Source organism: Nerophis ophidion, linkage group LG27 (assembly GCF_033978795.1).
Source record: "Nerophis ophidion isolate RoL-2023_Sa linkage group LG27, RoL_Noph_v1.0, whole genome shotgun sequence".
In the NCBI taxonomy this organism is placed as follows: domain Eukaryota; kingdom Metazoa; phylum Chordata; class Actinopteri; order Syngnathiformes; family Syngnathidae; genus Nerophis; species Nerophis ophidion.
Genome location: NC_084637.1, coordinates 12,587,808 through 12,610,647, shown reverse-complemented (window position 1 = coordinate 12,610,647; position 22,840 = coordinate 12,587,808). Strand labels below are relative to the sequence as shown.

Below are 22,840 nucleotides of genomic sequence, written 5' to 3'. Positions count from 1 at the left end.
TTCAGCAGGATCTACCCCAGTCTGCTGACATGCTAGCAGAGTAGTAGATTTTCTCAAAACAGCTTTTATAATTGTAAAGGACAATGTTTTATCAACTAATTGCAATAATGTAAATTTGTTTTAATTATCAATCGAACCAAAAATATGACTTATTTTATCTTTGTGAAAATATTGGGCAGTGTGTTGTCAATCTTATGAGATGCGATGCAAGTGTAAGCCACTGTGACACTATTGTTCTTTGTTTGTTTTTATAAATGTCTAATGATAATATCAATGAGGGTTTTTTAATCACTGCTATGCTGAAATTATAACTAATATTGATACTGTTGTTGATAATATTCATTTTTGTTCCACTACTTTTGGTTTGTTCTGTGTCGTGTTTGTGTCTCATTTCAATTGCTCTGTTTATTGCAGTTCTGAGTGTTGCTGGGTCAGGTTTGGTTTTGGAATTGGATTGCATTGTTATGGTATTGCTGTGTAGTGGTTTGTTGGAATGATAAAAATAAAAAATAATAAATAAAAATTAAAGGAAAAAAATCGATTTTTCCAAAACTGAGAATCGATTCTGAATCGCACAACGTGAGAATCGCGATTCGTATTCGAACCGATTTTTTCCCACACCCCTAATAAATATATATATATATGTATATATATATATATATATATATATATATATATATATATATATATATATATATATATATATATATATATATATTTCTCTTGATCACATTTCCAAGCCCTAAATGGGGTTGTGGTCTAAACTTGATCCGGTAGCTTTCTCTACTCTTTGATTGTCCTGCTGGAAGAAAGTAAAAGCAAGTGTTATTACTTTTTTGCTTCTTTCTTTTTACATTATAACAAAACACAAATAATGTACTCATCTAGATTTTGGACAATTCATGACCAATATGCATAAAATACGGTTTGTAACCTTTATTAAAACATACACATTCATTACAGTAAGCTGAGTAAATTCAGAAAAAAAAGTATTTTCCTCCCAACACTTCAAATTACTGGCACTGTGCTGAAAGTAGGAAAAAAACCTTTACACAATCTTATTTGACTATTTATACTCAAAGCACAAGCAGCAGACAACTTACAATGTAACTTGTAATATTTATCAACTAAAATAAATGCCAACCCGTCAAAATCTGGATTTTGGACTCTCATGGCATAAGTGTCTTCATTCTGCAAGAAAAAAAACCCAAAATATTTGTGAAGATGATAGTAAAGGTTTTTTTTAATTAAACAAAAGTTTAACAGCAAGCAGATTTACTTTGTAACAGCGAATTGCTTGAGAGTAAATGCCCCTATCCCCAGTTACATGAACGGTGTAACAAACTTTATAATACACAGAAACATAAACATGATTAAATGGAAAAAAGGAATCTTAATCAAAACCCTTAAGGATATTAACAAAAAAATAATACTTGCGACTAACTAATGGAGAAGAGCCGAGTGTGTTACGTTGCTGCAGGAACTGTACAATTGTGCTATGGCGCCCTTCACATTGACAACTCCTCCGTGGATTCTGAGAAAGAACGCTCCCTCCGCTCGCGCATCGTGACAAAGTTGAGCAGGTCGACAGCAGTTACCACCCCGAAGACCATCTGCTTTTGACTAGGAGAGCCGTCTGTCAAGTCTGCAATGGAAATAGAACAGATGAGAGGAGGAGGAAGTGGATTTATACTTAGTTACACAGGTGGTGGCGTACGCCGCCGCTGAAATAATTTTAGCTGCAATTTAACACACGCACACACTGATGAGACATTAGAGCATACCTGGGCAAATTAAGACCCGGGGGCCACATGCGGCCCGTTGAGCTTTTCAATCTGGCCCGCCGGGCATTCCCAAATAATTTTTTTATTTCTTTAAGATGGAAAGTGTAGCTGACATTATGATGTGCAGTGATGTTTTCTAACGACCGTAAGTCGTGAACTATACAAAGTATTTCAATGGTTGGAATCTGCGCTTATGGATGATATACCAGTTACTATGGTAATCTAATTAGTTACTATAGTCATCGAATTAGTTACTATGGTAGTGTAAATCACAGCAGCTTGGACGAGCCCCCAAGCAGTGTGGGTGGGCAGCGTTCCCACAGACGCGGAAGGAGATTTTCACAACAAAGTTCTAAAGCTTAGTGATGTATTAATACATGGGTGTCAAACTCTGGCCCGCGGGCCCAATTTCATCTGGCCCTTGAGGCAATATCAAATTAACATTAGAGCTGGCCCGCCGGTACTATACAGGGGCAGAGCCGCTGTAACACTGCATTCGCTGCTAATACTCATACTTGCCAACTCTCCCGATTTTCCAACCATTCTCCCGAATTTCCACCCGGACAACAATATTGGGGGCGTGCCTTAAAGGCACTGCCTTTAGCTTTGTCTACAATATGTTGTCACGTCCGCTTTTCCTCCATACAACCAGCGTGCCAGCCAAGTCATATAATATATGCGACTTTTACACACACTTAAGTGAATGCCAGCATACTTGCTCAACAGCCATACAGGTCAGACTGAGGGTGGCCGTATAAACAACTTTAACACTGTTACAAATATGTGCCGCACTGTGAACCCACACCAAACAAGAATGACAACACATTTTGGGAGAACATCCGCACCGTAACACAACATAGACACAACAGAAAAAATACCCACAACCCCTTGCAGCACTAACTCTTCCGGGACACTACAATATGCACCCCCCGCTACCACAGAGAACCTTTTTGATGGAACCATTACAGCACAGTGAAAGAGAGGTTAGTGCATGTGCCTCACAATACGAAGGTCCTGAGTTCAATCCCGGGCTCGGGATCTTTCTGTGTGGAGTCTGAATGTTCTCCACGTGACTGAATGGGTTTTAGATTTAGATTTATTGGGCCCCTTTGGGGAAATTAATTTTCACTGGCGTACATTTAAACAATAGACAGTAATAAGGCAGTGATGATGCTTCATTGTTTTTTGGTCAAATACCTTTAGTGTTTGTTTATATAATGAGAACATCTCGTGGCCTGTCGCCAGACCATGGCACAATAAGACATATGGGATAAAACCATTGCATGCATGTAAACTTGTGCAGCTTGAACAGATAAACGAGGTCTAATAAACCTGAAACAGATTATATTTCTTTTTATGGTCTTAGTCATTTTTAGAATATGGCCATCAAATTTTAGCTTAAGGTCCAAAACAACACCCAAATATTGAAATTCCTTTGCCTGCTCTATTTTATTTTGATTAATGTTGACCTAAATTTCAAATGATTGTGTCTTCAAAGACAAACACATTGAGAATGTTTTGTTATAATTTAGTGTTAAACTTATTGTGAAGCCATGTTGACACTTCAGAAAGCAGTCTGTTTGATATATCTGAAGCCTGTTGAGGAGTGTCGGCTGCCACATAAACGATTGTATCATCTGCATACATTTGGCAGATGGTATTTGTGCAAATATTGGGGAGGTCATTAATATATATACTGAAAAGCAGCGGGCCCAAAATAGATCCTTGTGGCACACCCAGATCACAATATATTACATCCGATGTTACGCCATTTATTAGAACACATTGTGTTCGCAATTCAAGATATGATTTAAACCAATTTATAGTTTGTTTTGATATATTAAATTGTTTTTATTTTGTCATGAAAACTTTTGTGATTGAGAGCTTTTTTCCAATCGAAAAATACTGCTCCAACATATTTACCCTTGTCCAAACTACGTTTGATCATTTCGGTGAAGTGGCACACAGCCATTTCAGTAGAATGTTTGGGCCGGAATCCAAATTGTTTAGGATTTAGTAAATTATTTTCCTCTAAACGGGTCATCAATTGTTCAGTCACCTTGAAATCGCAGGCACAATTGAAATTGGTCGATAATTGCATGCCTCACCTGCTGCACCAGATTTAAAAATTGGTGTCACAACAGCTGTTTTAGAACTTTGTGGGAATTCATCATTTTTAATGTATAGATTTACTGAGTGTAAGATGAGTTTTGATAATATCGCAGCATGCTTTTTTATTGAAGAAATGTCTCCTTTGAATGCTATTCCCCGCACCGACTTTGTTTTCGCAATCAAGACTATTTAAGTTGTGCAGGCGCAATCCTTCTTTGTGGGGACATTGTTGATTGTCATGTCATGTACAGATGTACTTTGTGGACGCAATCTGCTCTACGTGCTTGTAAGTCTTTGCTGTCGCCCAACATCCTTTTTTGTTTACTTTGCAGCCAGTTCAGTTTTAGTTTTGTTTTGCTTCAATGCCTTTTCCTAGCGTAACTCACCTTTAGTTTATTTTTGGTTTAAGTGTTAGATACATTTTTGCCTACATGCATGCTGCTTCCCGCATATTGTGATCACGACAAACCATGTTACTGACATCTACAAAGCAATTAGCTACCTGATGCCACTTATTGATATGAAAGAGTATTACACGGTTACTAGGGCTGCGAGTTTTTGGGTGTCCCACGATTCGATTCAATATCGATTCTTGGGGTCACGATTCGATTGAAAATCGATTTTTTTTTTTCCAATTCAATACGATTCTCAATTCAAAAACGATTTTTTCCCGATTTAAAAGGATTCTCTATTCATTCAATACATGGGATTTCAGCAGGATCTACCCCAGTCTGCTGAAATGCAAGCAGAGTAGTAGATTTTTGTAAAAAGCTTTTATAATTGTAAAGGACAATGTTTTATCAACTGATTGCAATAATGTAAATTTGTTTTAACTATTAAACGAACCAAAAATATGAGTTATTTTATCTTTGTGAAAATATTGGACACAGTGTGCAAGCCACTGTGACACTATTGTTCTTTTTTTTTTTTTTTATAAATGTCTAATGATAATGTCAATGAAGTATTTTTGTGTCCTGGGTCTTCCCCGTTGCCTGGAAAAGCCTCTGGATACCCCAGGAGGAGCTGGACGAAGTGGCTAGGGAGAGGGAAGTCTGGCCTTCCTTACTTAGGCTGCTGCCCCCGTGACCCGACCTCAGATAAGCGGAAGAAGGTAGATGGATGGATAAATGGACTTTTGAATTGATCATATGGCTAATAATTTAATGTATCTTGTTTTGATTAGCCAGTGTCATGTGAAAAGATGAGGGTGAATCTTCCGTTTCATTACACGGTAGCGGTCTTGGGATAAAACTTGCTGCAAGTTGTTGAACAGAATTAGTCAAATATGATGTTCTTGTATTTAAATAAATAAATAAATGGGTTGTACTTGTATAGCGCTTTTCTACCTTCAAGGTACTCAAAGCGCTTTGACACTACTTCCACATTTACCCATTCACACACATTCACACACTGATGGAGGGAGCTGCCATGCAAGGCGCTAACCAGCACCCATCAGGAGCAAGGGTGAAGTGTCTTGCTCAGGACACAACGGATGTGACGAGGTTGGTACTAGGTGGGGATTGAACCAGGGACCCTCGGGTTGCGCACGGACACTCTACCACTGCGCCACGCCAATTTATGTGATTTATTTCAATATATAATATACAGCTTTCAATATTTCAGCTTTCAATTATTTCAATATATAATATACAGCTCTGCACAATGAATACAGAGTTTCTTAAGGCCTATAAAACCTGCTCCGAAACGGCTATATTACCATATATACGGCAGTTAATATACTGTGATATAATTCATTATTGCAAGTGGTTGCAATGAATATCACAATGCAGGGTTTAGGCCTACTCTTCCCATTATGTATTTAAATGTGTAAATACAGCATATGCTACATAAGAAATAAACCTGATGGCAAAGTAAGTACTTACTAAAAAAAAAAATCAATGACTAATTACTTTTACTTTGTTTACTAGGGGAACCTAAAAGAGGCAAGTGTACTTCTTCCATACTTCCAGTAGTGGGCGCCAGAGTGATTGGACAACTTACATTGGATCTGCTCATGAATCACCAAGGCAAAGTGATCCGTTTCCAAAATGCGGGACAACTTTCCCAAGTTATCCAGCAGACGGATCTAAAATCATAAAACAGGGAGAATATTTTAGAGGAGTTTGGCAAAAAAATAGACATGCTATCAAGTAAAAAAATCTAAGTTTCAAACAGACCGACATAACCTAGAACTTGGTTTATAATTCACAAAAAACTATCTAGGTGACTCTCAACCAAACACAAGATGTTAATCTGACCCGTTTGAACTGCTTGTAGAGCACTTTGTTGACTGGGTCTGACAGCTTGATTTTCCCGGCAAGTATGGAGGCCAGCATGTTTCCCAAAGTCACCATGCCCAGGATTAACCTGCATGCACACGTGGCATTACAAACACGGCATAGTCTTCTCTTATTTTTCTTCCAGAATACTCACCCTGACTCGTCCACAACAGGTGCCTGGTCGAAGCCCTTGTCCTTGAGGATTTTAATCGTCCTCTGGCAGCTGACAGTCGGCAGGACAGTGAGCGGCGCCGACAGGTTCAGACTTTGCACATTAAGATTCCACCACCTGACCAACAAGACCACAACATTTGTGTAGGAATTAGGGCTGGGCGATATGGCCTTTTATTAATATCTCAATATTTTTGGGCCATATCACGATACACGATATATATCGCAATATTTTGCCTTAGCCTTGAAAAAACATTCTTCTTCATACTGCATTAATATATGCTCATTTTAAACTTTCATGCAGAGAGGGAAATTACAACTAAGTCAATTTAGCAAAACTGTATTTATTCAACAGTAATTAAGCAGTGGCACAAACATTCATGTCATTTCAAAACAGAAAGTGCAAGATTGTCAGACAAATTTTAAAACAAGCTATTAGTGCACTTTTGTGCATGATGTCACTAAGATCACATGTCAAAACAACACTAAATTAAGGTGCACTTTTTGTACAGAACGCCACTACAATAGTTTAAAACAAGTAAAGTGCACTTTTGTGCATGATGTCACACAATCTATTTCAATAAATGTCAAATAAAAATGAGCTGCATAGTAGGAAATCAAATAGCGGTGATGCTACTTTTTGTGTTCAACATTTTCCCGCTTGAAGCCAAACCACCGCTGGACGGTGCATCCCGTGGTGTTTCTTTTGGGAATTAATTCTTCCTTCATTTGTTACCAGATTCGCATCTTCTTTCTCTCATATTACCACTCGCAACGCACCGTTAGCATCACAGCTAATGTTACCCATGTAGCTACCTCTCTGCTCGGGGAGGTCGTGTGACGTTGCACACATGACGTATGTAAGAAGGTGCGCTTATTTATGTCTCTGTGAGAAGGAGAGACAAGAAAGAGTGGGGAAACGCCTGTAGCGTAATGCCCACAGCTAAAAGCAACTGTGTGAGAACATATAGTCGAATATCAAGATATATCCATCCATCCATTTTCTACCGCTTATTCCCTTTGGGGTCGCAAGGGACGCTGGTGCCTATCTTAGCTACAATCGGGCGGAAGGCGGGGTACACCCCGGACAAGTCGCCACCTCATCGCAGTATCACGATATAGTCATTTTCTATATTGCACAGAGACAAACCTGCGATATATCGTGTATACCGATATATCGCCCAGGCTTAGTAGGAATGTTATGTTCAAATTAGGACTGTCAAAATTAACGAGTTAACGCATGTGATTAATGAGAAAATATTGGAAAGATAAAGTATAGAGGCAGATTGGGAGCATACGTGCTCCTTTATTTTAACCACGGATGGTTACCAGAAAGGTGGCGTAGGTAGGGTTGTTATCAATAAACCGATGGGACTGAATGACCGGTTACAGTTGACAAGGTTCAGTTGTGAATCTTTAGGTTAATCGAGTGTAGACACAAACTGGTGAACACGCCAAACTATGAATCAGTTGACAGTTATTTTCTTTAAAAACACTAAAGTCAGGGTTCTTTGGAAAAGAGTGACTTTTTTTGCTATGTTATTTATAGCAGTGTTTTTCAACCTTTTCTGACCCAAGGCACATTTTTTTAATTGAAAAAATTCTGAGGCACTCTACCAGCAGAAAACATAAAAAAATTTAACTCAGCAGCCAATATTGACAAATAAAAGTCGTTCTCGCAATTGTTGGATATGAATCCAAACCATAACCAACTATGCATCACTATAGCTCTTGTCTCAAAGTAAGTGTACTGTCACGACCTGTCACATCACGCCGTAACTTATTTTGAGTTTTTTGGTGTTTTCCTATGTGTAGTGTTTAGTTCTTGTCTTCCGCTCCTATTTTGCTGGTATTTTCCTGTAGCAGTTTCATGTCTTCTTTGAATGCTATTCCCCGCACCGACTTTGTTTTCGCAATCAAGACTATTTAAATTGTGCAGGCGCAATCCTTCTTTGTGGGGACATTGTAGATTGTCATTTCATGTACGGATGTACTTTGTGGACGCAATCTGCTCTACGTGCTTGTAAGTCTTTGCTGTCGCCCAACATCCTTTTTTGTTTACTTTGCAGCCAGTCCAGTTTTAGTTTCGTTTTGCTTCAATGCCTTTTCTTAGCGGCACTCACCTTCAGTTTATTTTTAAAAGGATTCTCTGTTCATTCAATACATAGGATTTCAGCAGGATCTACCCCAGTCTGCTGACATGCAAGCAGAGTAGTAGATTTTTGTAAAAAGCTTTTATAATTGTAAAGGACAATGTTTCATCAACTGATTGCAAAAATGTAAATTTGTTTTAACTATTAAACGAACCAAAAATATGACTTATTTTATCTTTGTGAAGATATTGGACACAGTGTGTTGTCAAACTTATGAGATGCGATGCAAGTGTAAGCCACTGTGACACTATTGTTCTTTTTTTTATTTTTATAAATGTCTAATGATAATGTCAATGAGGGCTTTTTAATCACTGCTATGCTGAAATTATAACTAATATTAATACTGTTGTTGATAATATTCATTTTTGTTTCACTACTTTTGGTTTGTTCTGTGTCGTGTTTGTGTCTTCTCTCAATTGCTCTGTTTATTGCAGTTTTGAGTGTTGCTGGGTCAAGTTTGGTTTTGGAATTGGATTGCATTGTTATGGTATTGTTGTGTATTGTTTTGTTGGATTGATAAAAAAATAAAAAAATAAAAAATCGATTTTTAAAAAAAATGAGAATCGATTCTGAATCGCACAACGTGAGAATTGCGAATCAAATTCGAATAAATTTTTTCCCACACCCCTAACAGTTACTCTTCTGAGCTCTAGAGAGCACAGACACTCAACAACGGCACATTTGCGGATTATAATCACTGGTTTGCAAAAAATATATTTTAACCCAATTAAGTGAAATTACATAATCTCCCACGGCACACCAGACTGTATTTCACGGCCGCAGTGGTTGAAAAACACAGACTTATAGTATGTAACTAGAGAGACGAGAATACAAGGACCGGGTGCCATGCGAGACTAGCAATCAGTGGACAGTTAATCTTTAAAACAACGCGAGAGTCACGGCCATCCGCCAAATTATTACCCACAAGATAAGTAACGTCAAAAACCTGCGGACCATCTCCATGCAGTGCGGTCCATCAATATTGTAACATTCCAAGTAGTAGCGGAACAGACAGATTACCAGTTTGTCTTTCTTTGTTTCACAAAATGCAACGTTCTCGTACAGAGGGCTACATTTCCGTGTCTCGCGCTTTTTTCCGACAACTTTCCTTTCCCCTTTTAACTATACAACACACGTCACTTGCTTCCCATCCTTGTCCCGCAAGTCCCGCCTTCAGTTAAGCCATTGGCTAGAACCTGTAGGCGTCTGTGGCGACACTGACTTGACATGACTCTTGGAAAAGAAATACATGTGACAAGTGTTTGTGCCCTGCGATGAGGTGGCGACTTGTCCAGGGTGTACCCCGCCTTCCGCCCGATTGTAGCTGAGATAGGCGCCAGCGCCCCCCGCCACCCCAAAAGGGAATAAGCAGTAGAAAATGGATGGATGGAAGTGTTTGTGCCTTTTTACTTTATCCAACATCTTTGGGGATATATGGTGTGTTTAAAAAAATACTGGAAGCATCTCACATTCATAATATGTGCTTTTTTTTTATATTTGAAGAAGAATGTGCCAATGGCTGTTTTCATTCATTAGGTTATTGGTATTCTCATGGCATTCAACTGATCAGTTATCTTAGAAGACGTTTGGCCTCTCATCCGAGTAGTTTATCGGTTAATGCTCATAGACTTAGCTTGGACAGATCTAGTCTGAGCGCTTGGTGCCAAGGGCCTAACTATTTATCCTCCAACGTGAGGAGTGTATGCACAGGAAGGTGTGCTTTTGTGGTGTAAAAAAAAATGTGTCCATCAATAAATGTTAATAAATAAACGATAAATGGGTTGTACTTGTATAGCGCTTTTCTACCTTCAAGGTACTCAAAGCGCTTTGACACTGCTTCCACATTTACCCATTCACACACATTCACACACTGATGGAGGGAGCTGCCATGCAAGGCGCTAACCAGCACCCATCAGGAGCAAGGGTGAAGTGTCTTGCTCAGGACACAACGGACGTGACGAGGTTGGTACTAGGTGGAGATTGAACCAGGGACCCCCGGGTTGTGCACGGCCACTTTTCCACTGCGCTACGCCGAATTAAATTTAATGAATCATACACCGCATAGAATCTTAATGAATCGTTCATACACTAAATCGAATCGCATCGAATCGTTCTTTTTTTTATATATAAATAAATCGTTTTTGAATCGCATCGTAACCCATGCATCGAGATGTGTATCGAATCGTCCAACACAAGAGATGTACATCCCTATGGTTCTATTTGCATAAATAAGTGAGGCGACGCTGACTGTTGCAAATAATCACTTCAAAATCCACCCCTGACAGCACTTTAGAAAAAAGCAAGGTAATTTGCATATATTACCGCATCATAAGTTTAAAATGGCATCTATAGGCCTTGTTGTCCTACGGACCTCTTTACCATAGACGCCAAGGAAAGAACTAGAACAACATTTGTGCTCTTTTATTTTTAATCCACCATGTCTGTGAAACTAAATGCCCTAAATAGTGATTCTTACATCGATTTCAGCAACTACAGAGACCAACATTTCAAGGGTATGTGCCATGAACAGGAGAAGCTCCTGGAATTGAGTCATACTTTGTATGTTGGGAACCTTTCCTTCTACACCGCAGAGGAGCAGGTACATGAGCTCTTCTCTAAAAGTGGAGACGTGAAGCGCATCATCATCGGTCTGGATAAGGTAAAGAAGACGGCCTGCGGCTTTTGCTTTGTCGAATACTACACAAGGGCAGATGCAGAACATGCTATGCGCTTCATCAATGGCACACGACTCGATGACCGTATGATCAGGACAGACTGGGACATTGGCTTTAAGGAAGGACGACAGTATGGTCGTGGCAAGTCTGGAGGACAGGTGAGAGACGAATACAGGCAGGACTACGACCCAGCCAGAGGTGGCTATGGAAAGTTGGCTAAGCAGCACCGAGTCTAATCCATAGTAGCTTGTAAATAAGAAGTCTGTTCCTGCGATGACGCAATTCTTCGGCCTTGGACAATTTAGTTTTTGTGCGTGCCCCGCACTGCCACCATGTAAGTCACCACACATTAAATACTATTTTGGAAGAAACAATAGCAAACAAGCACTGACTTGACCCTCGACAAGGAGAATTTTTGCCTCCCCTTTAAATATTCACTATCCTTGTGACGGGTTATCACTCATGTGTTCATTATCATAACATGAAGCTGTGGCTTAAGTGAGACAACGTGTCTTGTCTAACATTATTTGCAGAAGGAACAAAGGAAATCTGCTTCTTTTTTTTACCCGATATACATGACTCAATAAAAAAAAAAAAAAAAAAAAAAATGGCATCTATAAACAAAACATGTTTTTGAGGAACCTGCAGGCTACCAAACAACGGGCAGTGGACAACAAACGCTGGCTGAGAGTATGTTGTCAGCAAAAGTACCACAAATAAGTTAAGCTAGGCTTTTGTACCATCCATCCATCCATTTCCTACCGCTTATAACCTTTCGGGGTCGCTGGCGCCTATCTCAGCTACAATCGGGCGGAAGGCGGGGTACACCCTGGACAAGTCGACTCCTCATCGCAGGGCCAACACAGATAGACAGACAACATTCACACTCACATTCACACACTAAGTACCATCCGTGAATAATCATGATTAATCCAAATTCAACAGTGTGAAAAATCTGATTTCCAGAAAATATAATTCATAATGAAACGGTGACATTCTCCATACCAGGGTTTTTTCACCAAGAGGTCCTCCTCGCTCAGGAAGCCCTTCTGTACCATCCATTTGTCACTCAGGAATTTGGACCTAGCAGAAAAAATTATAATTGAGTTGACAACAACTGCGGGCCAAATATTTATAACACAAACCTAACATTATGTTCCTTCATTATCAGATACATGACAGTACGAACATACAAAAGATTTCCCGGTAATCACAAAAGACACTTTACCACCCGTTAGGGGTGTGGGCTGAACTCTTACATGTAATTTCGGACCGAGTCTGGCAGGAGGACAACACAGCGCTGGCCTTCCTTCAACTCTTTGGCAACGTTTACAGCGGCTGCCATTGCGGTGCCAGAGCTCCCTCCTGTTTAACAGACAATAATTTCACTGCCAAGATAAGATTACATTTATTGGTACTTCCAAGCACCGATTATGGTTTCGCTTGGGAGCTGCACGCACTTACCACACAGAAGGCCCTCGTCCCGGATTAGCATACGAGACATGTTGAAGGACTCCTCGTCGTTGGACTTATACCAAGTATCAACAACCTGACAAGATCAAAGTTGCTTCCATGAATGAAGCCAGCAAGGGAGAAGATAAGAAGAAAAGCGTGGTGGAACTCACTGATCTGTCAAGCACCGTGGGGATAAAGTCATAGCCGATGCCCTCCACCTCATACTGGGTCTTGTCCGTCTTGTTCAGTTCCTCTGGCTCAGCGAGGCAAGAACCTTCTGGGTCCACACCTACAATCTACAGACCAGATTATACAGGTTAGTGTTGCTTTTTTTTTTTCCAAGATGGCGCTGCTGTAGTGGCTGCTGTAGGCAGGAGCTCTGTGCTCTTGTGTCATCCTTTTGTGTTTCCCTCTTGTTTTCATGTGGTATTATATTTTTTTGCATTTTGGTCCGGGACCCTTTGGGACTGTGTGACAAGGGGTGGCACTTTCGTGACCTCTGTGGGGCTTTTTTTGTGGACTTCTGGATCTGCCTCCCGGGAGCCTTTTGGCCATGGAGACCAGCTGCTGGGTGTCTGCCACACCAGAGTCTGTTTGGAGGGACTGGAGGAGATGCGGATGAGGGGGCAGGGCTGCGGAGCTAGCACTGAGCGCTGGGACGGAGAGGCTTCGCGGTGTCTCGACTGGGTGAGCAGGTGTCGGACACCTCAGTCACTTTGGACGTATCCTCGCTCATCCATGCGGACTGGACACTGGCCGAGAGTGGAGTCGGCTGTCTTGGTTGCTTTGTTGGGTCTGCTTCTGTCTCTGGCCATGCTCCCTCCTCCCCAGCGGACAATGGCGTGGAACACCGCAGAGGCCACCACAGTGTATATGTTTATTTTACTTTTTATCCATAGCTGTATGTAGAAGTGTCTGGTTGTATCTGCTGCTTTAATGTCTTTAATGTCCTCTGTGTTCTTTGATGTTTGATGTTTCCCTCTTACACACATGTAAGAGGTATGTGTACTATGGCTATGAGTTGTTGTTATTTTTTCCCTTCGCCTCAGTCTGCACCCCCACTCCAGGGCCCAGGCTAAGACCGATTTTTTTCATTTTATTTTAATCTTCTATTCTTCCCCCCCTTGTTTACCTGTATGTAATCTTTTTTGTAAGGGGCGCTGGAAGCCGGCAGACCCGTCAGCGATCCTGTTCTGTCTCCCTGTAATGTTTGTCTGATCTTGAATGGGATTGTGCTGAAAATTGTAATTTTCCTGAAGGAACTCTCCTGACGGAATAAATAAAGTACTATCTAATCTAATCTAATCTAATCTAATCTTCATAGTCATACTCTATCTGTCATTAAACTAGGTTTTACAGTTGAGTGTTATAATTTTACTGACAAAAACATAATTCAGACTAGAGGTCAATGGCCTAACCTTATTTTGCCGCAATGCTTTACATGTGTAAATTATCAAACCTTATTTCGCCATCAGATTTTATTGTCAGACTTAGTTCTTTACATGTATAAATTCTCAGCTCAAAACATTATGGCAGTGATTAAAAACTGTGCTACGTGTAACACTAGTGGGTACACCAAAGAATCACTTCATTAAAGTAGTGTTTTATTTTTCTATAATCAAACACAGTGCTCCTGTCCAAACTGTCTATATGTTGCAGTGGCCAAAATATTAAAAATACTTGTTAAAATATACATTTAAACCAGTGTGGGTGGCACTGGGAGCAGGTGGGTAAATTGTCTCGCCTAAAGGACACAACGGCAGTGACTAGGATGGCGGCAGCGGGGATCGAACCTGCAACCCTCAAGTTGCTGGCCCAGCCACTGTACCCACCAATCCACACAGAGATGTCTAAACGGAGGTTCGAAAGTTAAGACGTTACGGTCGGTAGTAATGTCAAAATGTGGGTAGTTTTCACAAGCTTCAACAAAAGATGCATTTACTAACCAAAATAACTCTGTTCTACGGTCGATCAGGCCCGTTTTTCTAAATAAAAGGAATATTTGTATATTTGGAATGTTTTTAAACTATTTATGGCCAATAGTGCATAAATAATGTGTTCGATCCAGAGCGATTGTTCTGCCACTCAAAACCTCAATACTAACAAGGGGATATTCCATTTAAAACTGCCGTTAAGCATTGACAATAGGGCTGGGGGATATATCGATACAAACGATATATAGCGGGTTTGTCTCTGCGATATAGAAAATTACTATATTGTGATATTCGAGTATACGTTCTCACGCAATCGCTTTTAACTGCGGGCTCTTCTCACAGACAGCAAGCACACATACGTCACGTCATACGTCACATACGTATACGCCCTCGCTGAGCAGAGGGGTAGCAGTGTGGGTAACGTTAGCTGTGATGCAAGCAGAGCCGTGCAAGTGGTAATACGAGAGAAAGAAGGTGCGAATGAAAGAAGAAGTAATTCCCAAGAAAAACAGGGGGTCCATCGTCTGGCAGTGGTTTGGCTTCAAGTGGGACTATGTCAAACAGACAACCATAATAAGTCAATAATGCAGTAAAAGCGTTGCTATAAAAAGTAGTATTACTGCTAATATGTAGCATCATTTGAAAAGTCACCTGCTAGAGAATGAAGAGTGCTTACTCCGCGTGTCAACATCTCCGTTCGGTGCCACACGCACACACCATCAAAATGCCGAAGCAAACATTTCTGCTGCTTTAATGTCCTCTGTGTTCTTTGATGTTTGATGTTTCCCTCTTACACACATGGAAGAGGGATGTGTACTATGGCTATAAGTTGTTTTTTTTTTTTTTGTTTTTGTTTTTTTCCCCCCTTGGCCTCAGTCTGCACCCCCACTCCAGGGCCTAGGCTAAGACCGATTTTTTTATTTTTATTTTATTTTAATCTTCTATTTTTTTCTCCCATTTCCCCCTCCCTTGTTTACCTGTATCTCATCTTTTTTGTAAGGGGCGCTGGAAGCCGGCAGACCCGGCAGCGATCCTGTTCTGTCTCCCTGTAATGTTTGTCTGATCTTGAATGGGATTGTGCTGAAAATTGTAATTTTCCTGAAGGAACTCTCCTGACGGAATAAATAAAGTACTATCTATTTCCAGATCAACACCGTATGAAAAAAATAGTCAACAACAAAATTTAATAACGTCCGTAGTAACCTACCACATAGCGAAGGATGCACACTATTTGATTTCCTAATATACAGCTGATTTTTATTTGACACTTAAAATGTCTCTGATAATCTTGCACTTTCTGTTTTGGAAATGACATGAACGTTTGTGCCATTGCTTAATAACTGTTTAATAAATACAGTTTTGGTCAATTCGCTTTGTTTTGATTTCCTTCTCTGCATGAAAGTTTAAAATGAGCATATACAGTATATATTAATGCAGTATGAACAAGAATGTTTTAATGTAGGCACATAGAATCATCATACTGCTGTGATTATATGCATCAAGTGTTCATTCAAGGCCAAGGCAAAATATCGAGATATATAACGTGTATCGCCATATGGCCTAAAACTATTGAGATATTAAAAAGAGGCCATATCGCCCAGCCCTAATTGACAGTAGGATTGATAGTGTGCATCTCAACAGTTTTGCTCACTACGATAGGGCGAAACCATCCTTGCTCAGAAACACTCACCCGGTGTTGGAGTATGAATATTTGGGGTTTTGGCACCAGTCGCGAGACTAGATCTGAACAATCTAAGTTTAAAACTAGATCTGACCAATCAAAGTATATGAGGATGAACCAATGAAGCCTACTTGGAGTGGCGAAACGTCTTCTAAGAAAAAAACGAACAGTCTAGTTGTGATCTATTGAATGCCCTAAGAAAACAATGACCTGGATGAATGAGAACATCCATAGAAATCATTAATCAACTATACCCATTCATACAATACTTACATTTGTTTTCAAATGGGGGGCGGCATAGCTTGGTTGGTAGAGTGGCCGTGCCAGCAACATGAGGGTTGCTGGTTCGATTCCCGCTTCTGCCATCCTAGTCACTGCCGTTGTGTCCTTGGGCAAGACACTTTACCCACCTGCTCCCAGTGCCACCCACACTGGTTTAAATGTAACTTAGATAGTGGGTTTCACTATGTAAAGCGCTTTGTGTCATTTGAGAAAAGCGCTATATAAATATAATTTACTTCACTTCATGTAAAAAAAAAAAAACTTCATTTTTAAGGTGTGGCAGTGTGCCACAATCAATCAGGGGAAACCCTCTAGTTGTATGCTTTGAAGAGATAGACAACATTGCATCAGTCTGTTTGTTAAATGCTGCATGCTTATATTCATTTTAGATAAATAAGATAGATAGGATAGATAGCATAGATAGGATAGATAGATAGTACTTTTTTGATTCCTTCAGGAGAGTTCCCTCGGGAAAATTCAAATTCTAGCAGCAATGTACAGAATGGAGATCAAATTTAAAAAGTAAAAAGTAAATAATGGGTGTATAAATGGAAGCAAGAAAAAACTAGGCAGTAGAGACCATGTTACGAAAAAGTATTGCACTGTTATTGTTTTGCATCCCCTGTCATCCTAGTATTTCCCGCCCCCCGCCCCAGAGAGGAGTTGTACAGTCTAATGGTGTGTGGGACAAAGGAGTTTTTTAGTCAATTAGTCCTGCACTTGGGATGAAGCAGTTCTAGCACTAAACAGGCTCCTCTGGCTACTGATAACGGTATGCAGAGGGTGACTGGCATCATCCAGGATGCTCAATAGTTTTTCCACAGTCCTCTTCTCTGCCACCGTCACCAGTAAGTCCAGTTTTATTCCGATCGTAGAACCGGCCCGGCTGATCAGTTTCTCCAGTCTGGAGCTGTCCTTCTTAGATGTACTGCCCCCTCAGCACACAGCGATGTACAAACCCCGTTTCCATATAGGTTGGGAAATTGTGTTAAATGTAAATATAAACTGAATACAATGATTTGCAAATCATTTTCAACCCATATTCAGTTGAATATGCTACAAAGACAACGTATTTGATGTTCAAACTGATAAACTTTTTTTTTTTGCAAATAATCATAAACTTTAGAATTTGATGCCAGCAACACGTGACAATGAAGTTTGGAAAGGTGGCAATAAATACTGATAAAGTTGAGGAATGCTCATCAAACACTTATTTGGAACATCCCACAGGTGTGCAGGCTAATTGAGAAAAGGGGGGTGCCATGATTGGGTATAAAAGCAGCTTCAATGAAATGCTAAGTAATTCACAAACAAGGATGGAGCGAGGGTCACCACTTTGTAAGCAAATTGTCGAACAGTTTTAGAACAACATTTCTCAACGAGCTATTGCAAGGAATTTTAGGAATTTTACTATCTACAGTCCGTAAAATCATCAAAAGGTTCAGAGAATCTGGAGAAATCACTGCACGTAAGCGATTGGTAGAGTGGCCGTGCCAGCAACTTGAGGGTTGCAGGTTTGATTCCCGCTTGTGCCATCCTAGTCACTGCCGTTGTGTCCTTGGGCAAGACACTTTACCCACCTGCTCCCAGTGCCACCCACACTGGTTTAAATGTAACTTAGATATTGGGTGTCCCTATGTAAAGCGCTTTGAGTCACTTGAAAAAAGCGCTATATAAATATACTTCACTTCACCTTTGACCCCTCGGGCGGTACTGCATCAAAAACCGACATCAATGTGTAAACAATATCACCACATGGGCTCAGGAACACTTCATAAAACCACTGTCAGTAACTAAAGTTGGTCGCTACATCTGTAAGTGCAAGTTAAAACTCTACTCTGCAGAGCAAAGCCCATTTATCAACAACACCCAGAAACGCCCTAGGCTTCGCTGGGCCAGAGCTCATCTAAGATGGACTGATGCAAAGTGGAAAAGTGTTCTGTGGTCTGACGAGTCCACATTTCAAATTATATTTGGAAACTGTGGACGTGGTGTCCTCCGGAACAAAGAGGAAAATAACAATCCGGATTGTTCTAGGCGCAAAGTTTATAAGCCAGCATCTGTGATGGGATGGGGGTGCATTAGTGCCCAAGGCATGGGTAACTTACACATCTGTGAATGCACCATTAATGCTGAATGGTCAATACAGGTTTTGGAGCAACATATGTTGTCATCCAAGCAGCGTTATCATGGACGCCCCTGATTATTTCAGCAAGACAATGCCAAGCCACGTGTTATAACAGCGTGGCTTAATAAAAAAAAGAGTGCGGGTACTTTTCCTGGCCCGCCTGCATTCTAGACCTGTCTCCCATCGAAAATGTGTGGCGCATTATGAAGCGTAAAATACGACAGCGGAGACGCCGGACTGTTGAACCATTGAAGCTCTACATAAAACAAGAATGGGGAAGAATTCCACTTTCAAAGCTTCAACAATTAGTTTCCTCAGTTCCCAAACGTTTATTGAGTGATGTTTAAAGAAAAGGTGATGCCCTTTCCCAGCTATTTTGGCACGTGTTGCAGCCATGAAAATCTAAATTAAGTATTTTTTGCAAAAAAAAAAAAAAAAGGTTTATGAGTTTGAACAACAAATATCTTGTCTTTGTAGTGCATTCAATTGAATATGGGTTGAAAAGGATTTGCAAATCATAGTATTCCGTTTATAATTACATCTAAAACAATTTCCCAACTCATATGGAAACTTAATCTTAATTTAAGATTTTAAGAATCCTTGGTGGAAGCGAAGGCAATGGTACTATGTGACTTTGTCGCCTACATAAATAAAAGGCCTACCTTAATCTCTTGTGACAACTTACTTTGATGTTGGGGCAACGTTCCTTTAGTTTGCGAGCAATGCCTGTGATGGTTCCTCCAGTGCCGGCTCCTGCCACCAGCATGTCCAGTTTCCCTGTCACAGAGAGAGGGATCAAATATGTAACTTGGGGATCCCAATATGCTGTCAGAGTTTAGCAAAGGCAAAGGAGAAATTAGATGTTTATCATCTCAGTGGTGTCCTGTACCGTCGCACTGCTCCAGGATTTCTTCTGCTGTGGTGTCGTAGTGAGCCAGAGGGTTGCTCGGGTTGCGGTACTGGTCCAGGATGTGAGAGTTCGGGATCTCGTTCTTCAGGCGCCAGGCAACACCCACATGGGATTCTGGGGAATCGAAGCGAGCACTAGTAGGGGTGCGGACAATCTCGGCTCCAAGTGCCCTCAGGACATCCACCTGAATTGTTTTGTGTGTTATATGATTGCATAAAAAACATCTCCGGTGAAAAAGTGACAAAAGTAAAGAGGATAACTTGCCTTCTCCATGCTCATTTTCTCTGGCATGACGATGATGCAGCGGTAGCCTTTCACAGCTGCGGCCAGAGCCAATCCAATACCTGAACACCAAGCAAACACATACACGAGAAAGCTTTTGCAAGCCTGCCGCTTCTAACTCATTGAAATACCTTTTGTCAGAGCAACGCAACACACTTGTGAGCACAAACATGTTCACGTACTTACCGGTGTTTCCAGAAGTGGGCTCGATAATGGTGTCCCCTGGCTTGAGGATCCCTGCTCTCTCCGCATCTTCCACCATTCGCAGACTGATCCTGTCTTTGACACTGCCGCCGGCGTTAAAGAACTCGCACTTGGCCACTAAATCATGGGGGAAAAAACTTGTCAAACTATTATCTTCATATATGCGGTCAGGGCCAAAAATATTGGCACACCTGCATTTCTGTCAGATAAATAAACCACTTCTACCAGAAAACAGTTGAAATTACAAATGCTTTCTTCTTAACATTTATTTATTTTGTTTGCATTGGAACAACACAAAAAGAAAAAAGCCAAACCTGATATTATTTTACACAGAACTCCAAAAATGGACTGGAAAAAATTATCGGTACCCTCTACTTAAAATTTGGTAGCACAGCTTTTGGAAAAAATAACTGAAATCAATCGCTTCCTGTAACCATCAATGAGTTTCTTACAAATTGCTACCAGAATTTTGGACCACTCTTCTTTTGCAAACTGCTTCAGGTCTCTAAGATTTGAAGGGTGACTTCTTCCAACTGCTGTTTTTAAATCTCTCCACAGATGTTCTATGGTATTTAGATCTGGACTCATTAATGGTCACTTCAGAACTCTCCAGCGCTTTGTCTTAAGTCATTGTTGTGTGCTTTTTGAACAGCTTTGGGTTGTTGTCCTGCTGGAATACCCATGACCTCTGACGGAGACCCAGCTTTCTGGGCCCTACATTATGCCCCAAAATTATTTGGTAGTCCTCAGATTTCATGATACCATGCACACAGTCAAGGCATCCCGTACCAGAAGCAGCAAAGCAAACCCAAAACCTCAGTGAGTCTCCACCATGTTTGACTGTAGGGATGGTGTTCTTTTCTTTGAAGGCCTCATTTTTTTTTCTGTAAACAATGTGATGACGGGCTTTACCAAAAAGCTCCACTTTAGTCTCATCTGTCTACAGCAGGGGCGCTCACACTTTTTCTGCAGGCGAGCTACTTTTCAATTGACCAAGTCGAGGAGATCTACCTCATTCCTATTTATAATTTATATGTATTTATTTATGAAAGAGACATTTTTGTTAACAAGTTAATGGTGTTTAATGATAATACAAGCATGTTTAACACACATAGATTCCTTTCTTTCATGAAGAATATAAGTTGGTGTATTTGATTCTGATGACTTGCATTGATTGGAATTAGACAGTGGTGCTGATAACGTCCGCATTTTCAAATGGAGGAAAAAAAAAGTCCTCCTTTCTGTCCAATACCACATGAAAGTGGTTGGATTTGGCATCTCATTTGTCCAACTTGCATACTCGTTTTTAAACACTTTGTTATGAGAGTAGCATATGTGTGTGGCCCTTTAATGTCTGGCAGCAGGTGAGTGACGTCAGGGAGTGTGCGGGTGGGCAAGCAAGTGAGAAAGCGGTCGCTGAGGGCGGTGGAGAAATACATTGGCATCAAACTCCGTAGCTTGCTAGCTTGTGCACGCTAGCTTTCTGAGACTCTTATTTTGTTAGCACAGGCAGGATGAAACAGGTCTTTTATGGTGAAGACAGGAACTGTGCAGTCGGTCTTTAGAGTTTTGACAGTAGGTACGGAGTCTCTAGAAATAAAATGTGTTTCTCTGCGTCCGCCCTGTTAGTGTTTTTTTTCTTAAAAATGAGCTCGCAGCAGCCAGCGTCCTCTCACAAGATCCTCGGGTGCCGAGAATGTCAAACAACTGACGAAAGTGAAGTCTTGGTATGATTGATGATTGCTCATTTTTATGTATATTTTTTAATGCCTGGCTTGAGATCGACTGACACACCCTCCAAGATCGACCAGTCGATCGCGATCAACGTAATGCCCACCCCTGGTCTATAGGATGTTCTCCCAGAAGGATTTTGGCTTCCTGCGGTAAGTTTTTGCAAACTCCAGTCTTGCTTTTTTATGCCTCTCTGTTAGCAGCGGGGTCCTCCTGGGTCTCCAACCATAGTCCCTTTTTATTGAGATGGCGACGGACAGTGTGAGCTGACACTGTTGTACCCTGTGTCTGCAGATCAGCTTGAATTAGTTTTTGAAGTGGATCCAGGTTCCTTATCCACAAGTCTAACAATCCTTTGTTGCAGTCTTTCATCAATTGTTCCATTCCGTCCACGTCCAGGGAGGTTAGCTGCAGTGCATTGGGCTTTAAACTTCTTGATGACATTGCGCAAAGAAGACACATGAATATTTATATATCTGGAGATGGACTTGTAACCTTGTGATTGTCCATGCTTTTCCACAATCGTGGTTCTCAAATTTTCTGAGAGTTCTTTGCTCTTCTTTCTTTTCTCCATGCTGACACACAACACAAAGGTTTAGTCAACTTTTCTCCATTTTAACTAGCTGCAAATCCATCCATCCATCCATTTTCTACCGCTTATTCCCTTTCGGGGTCGCGGGGGGCGCTGGCGCGTATCTCAGCTACAATCGGGCGGAAGGCGGGGTACACCCTGGACAAGTCGCCACCTCATCGCAGGGCCAACACAGATAGACAGACAACATTCACACTCACATTCACACACTAGGGCCAATTTAGTGTTGCCAATCAACCTATCCCCAGTTGCATGTCTTTGGAGGTGGGAGGAAGCCGGAGTACCCGGAGGGAACCCACGCATTCACGGGGAGAACATGCAAACTCCACACAGAAAGATCCCGAGCCTGGATTTGAACCCAGGACCGCAGGAACTTCGTATTGTGAGGCAGACGCACTAACCACTCTCCCACCGTGAAGCCCCTGGCTGCAATTGTGATTTCTATATTGCCAGCACCTGTTACTTGC

At 41.0% G+C, this 22,840-nt stretch overlaps 2 protein-coding genes across 2 annotated transcripts in view; one reads left to right on the top strand and one right to left on the bottom strand.

The window, feature by feature from the left end:
* Positions 1-921: 921 nt before the first annotated feature.
* The window catches only part of cbsa (cystathionine beta-synthase a), a 35,208-nt gene continuing 13,289 nt past the window's right edge, over positions 922-22,840 (bottom strand). The window contains exons 4-15 of the mRNA XM_061889731.1: positions 20,033-20,167; positions 19,829-19,908; positions 19,544-19,748; positions 19,340-19,431; positions 12,800-12,925; positions 12,639-12,723; positions 12,434-12,539; positions 12,180-12,257; positions 6,330-6,464; positions 6,155-6,263; positions 5,898-5,982; positions 922-1,645 (exon numbers count right to left, since the gene is read on the bottom strand). Of these exons, the coding sequence (XP_061745715.1) occupies positions 1,509-1,645; positions 5,898-5,982; positions 6,155-6,263; positions 6,330-6,464; positions 12,180-12,257; positions 12,434-12,539; positions 12,639-12,723; positions 12,800-12,925; positions 19,340-19,431; positions 19,544-19,748; positions 19,829-19,908; positions 20,033-20,167 (1,373 nt within the window). The 3' untranslated portion in view covers positions 922-1,508. The remainder of the gene's footprint in view (positions 1,646-5,897; positions 5,983-6,154; positions 6,264-6,329; positions 6,465-12,179; positions 12,258-12,433; positions 12,540-12,638; positions 12,724-12,799; positions 12,926-19,339; positions 19,432-19,543; positions 19,749-19,828; positions 19,909-20,032; positions 20,168-22,840) is intronic.
* On the top strand, positions 10,858-11,675 carry LOC133544430 (nuclear cap-binding protein subunit 2-like). The gene has a single exon (XM_061889732.1). The coding sequence runs from the start codon at positions 10,937-10,939 to the stop codon at positions 11,408-11,410; it is 474 nt and encodes a 157-aa protein (XP_061745716.1). The 5' UTR covers positions 10,858-10,936; the 3' UTR covers positions 11,411-11,675.

What these genes read in the sequence shown, in the direction of transcription:
- LOC133544430 (XM_061889732.1), top strand. Translation starts at nt 10,937, where the DNA reads ATGTCTGTGAAACTAAATGCCCTAAATAGTGATTCTTACATCGATTTC.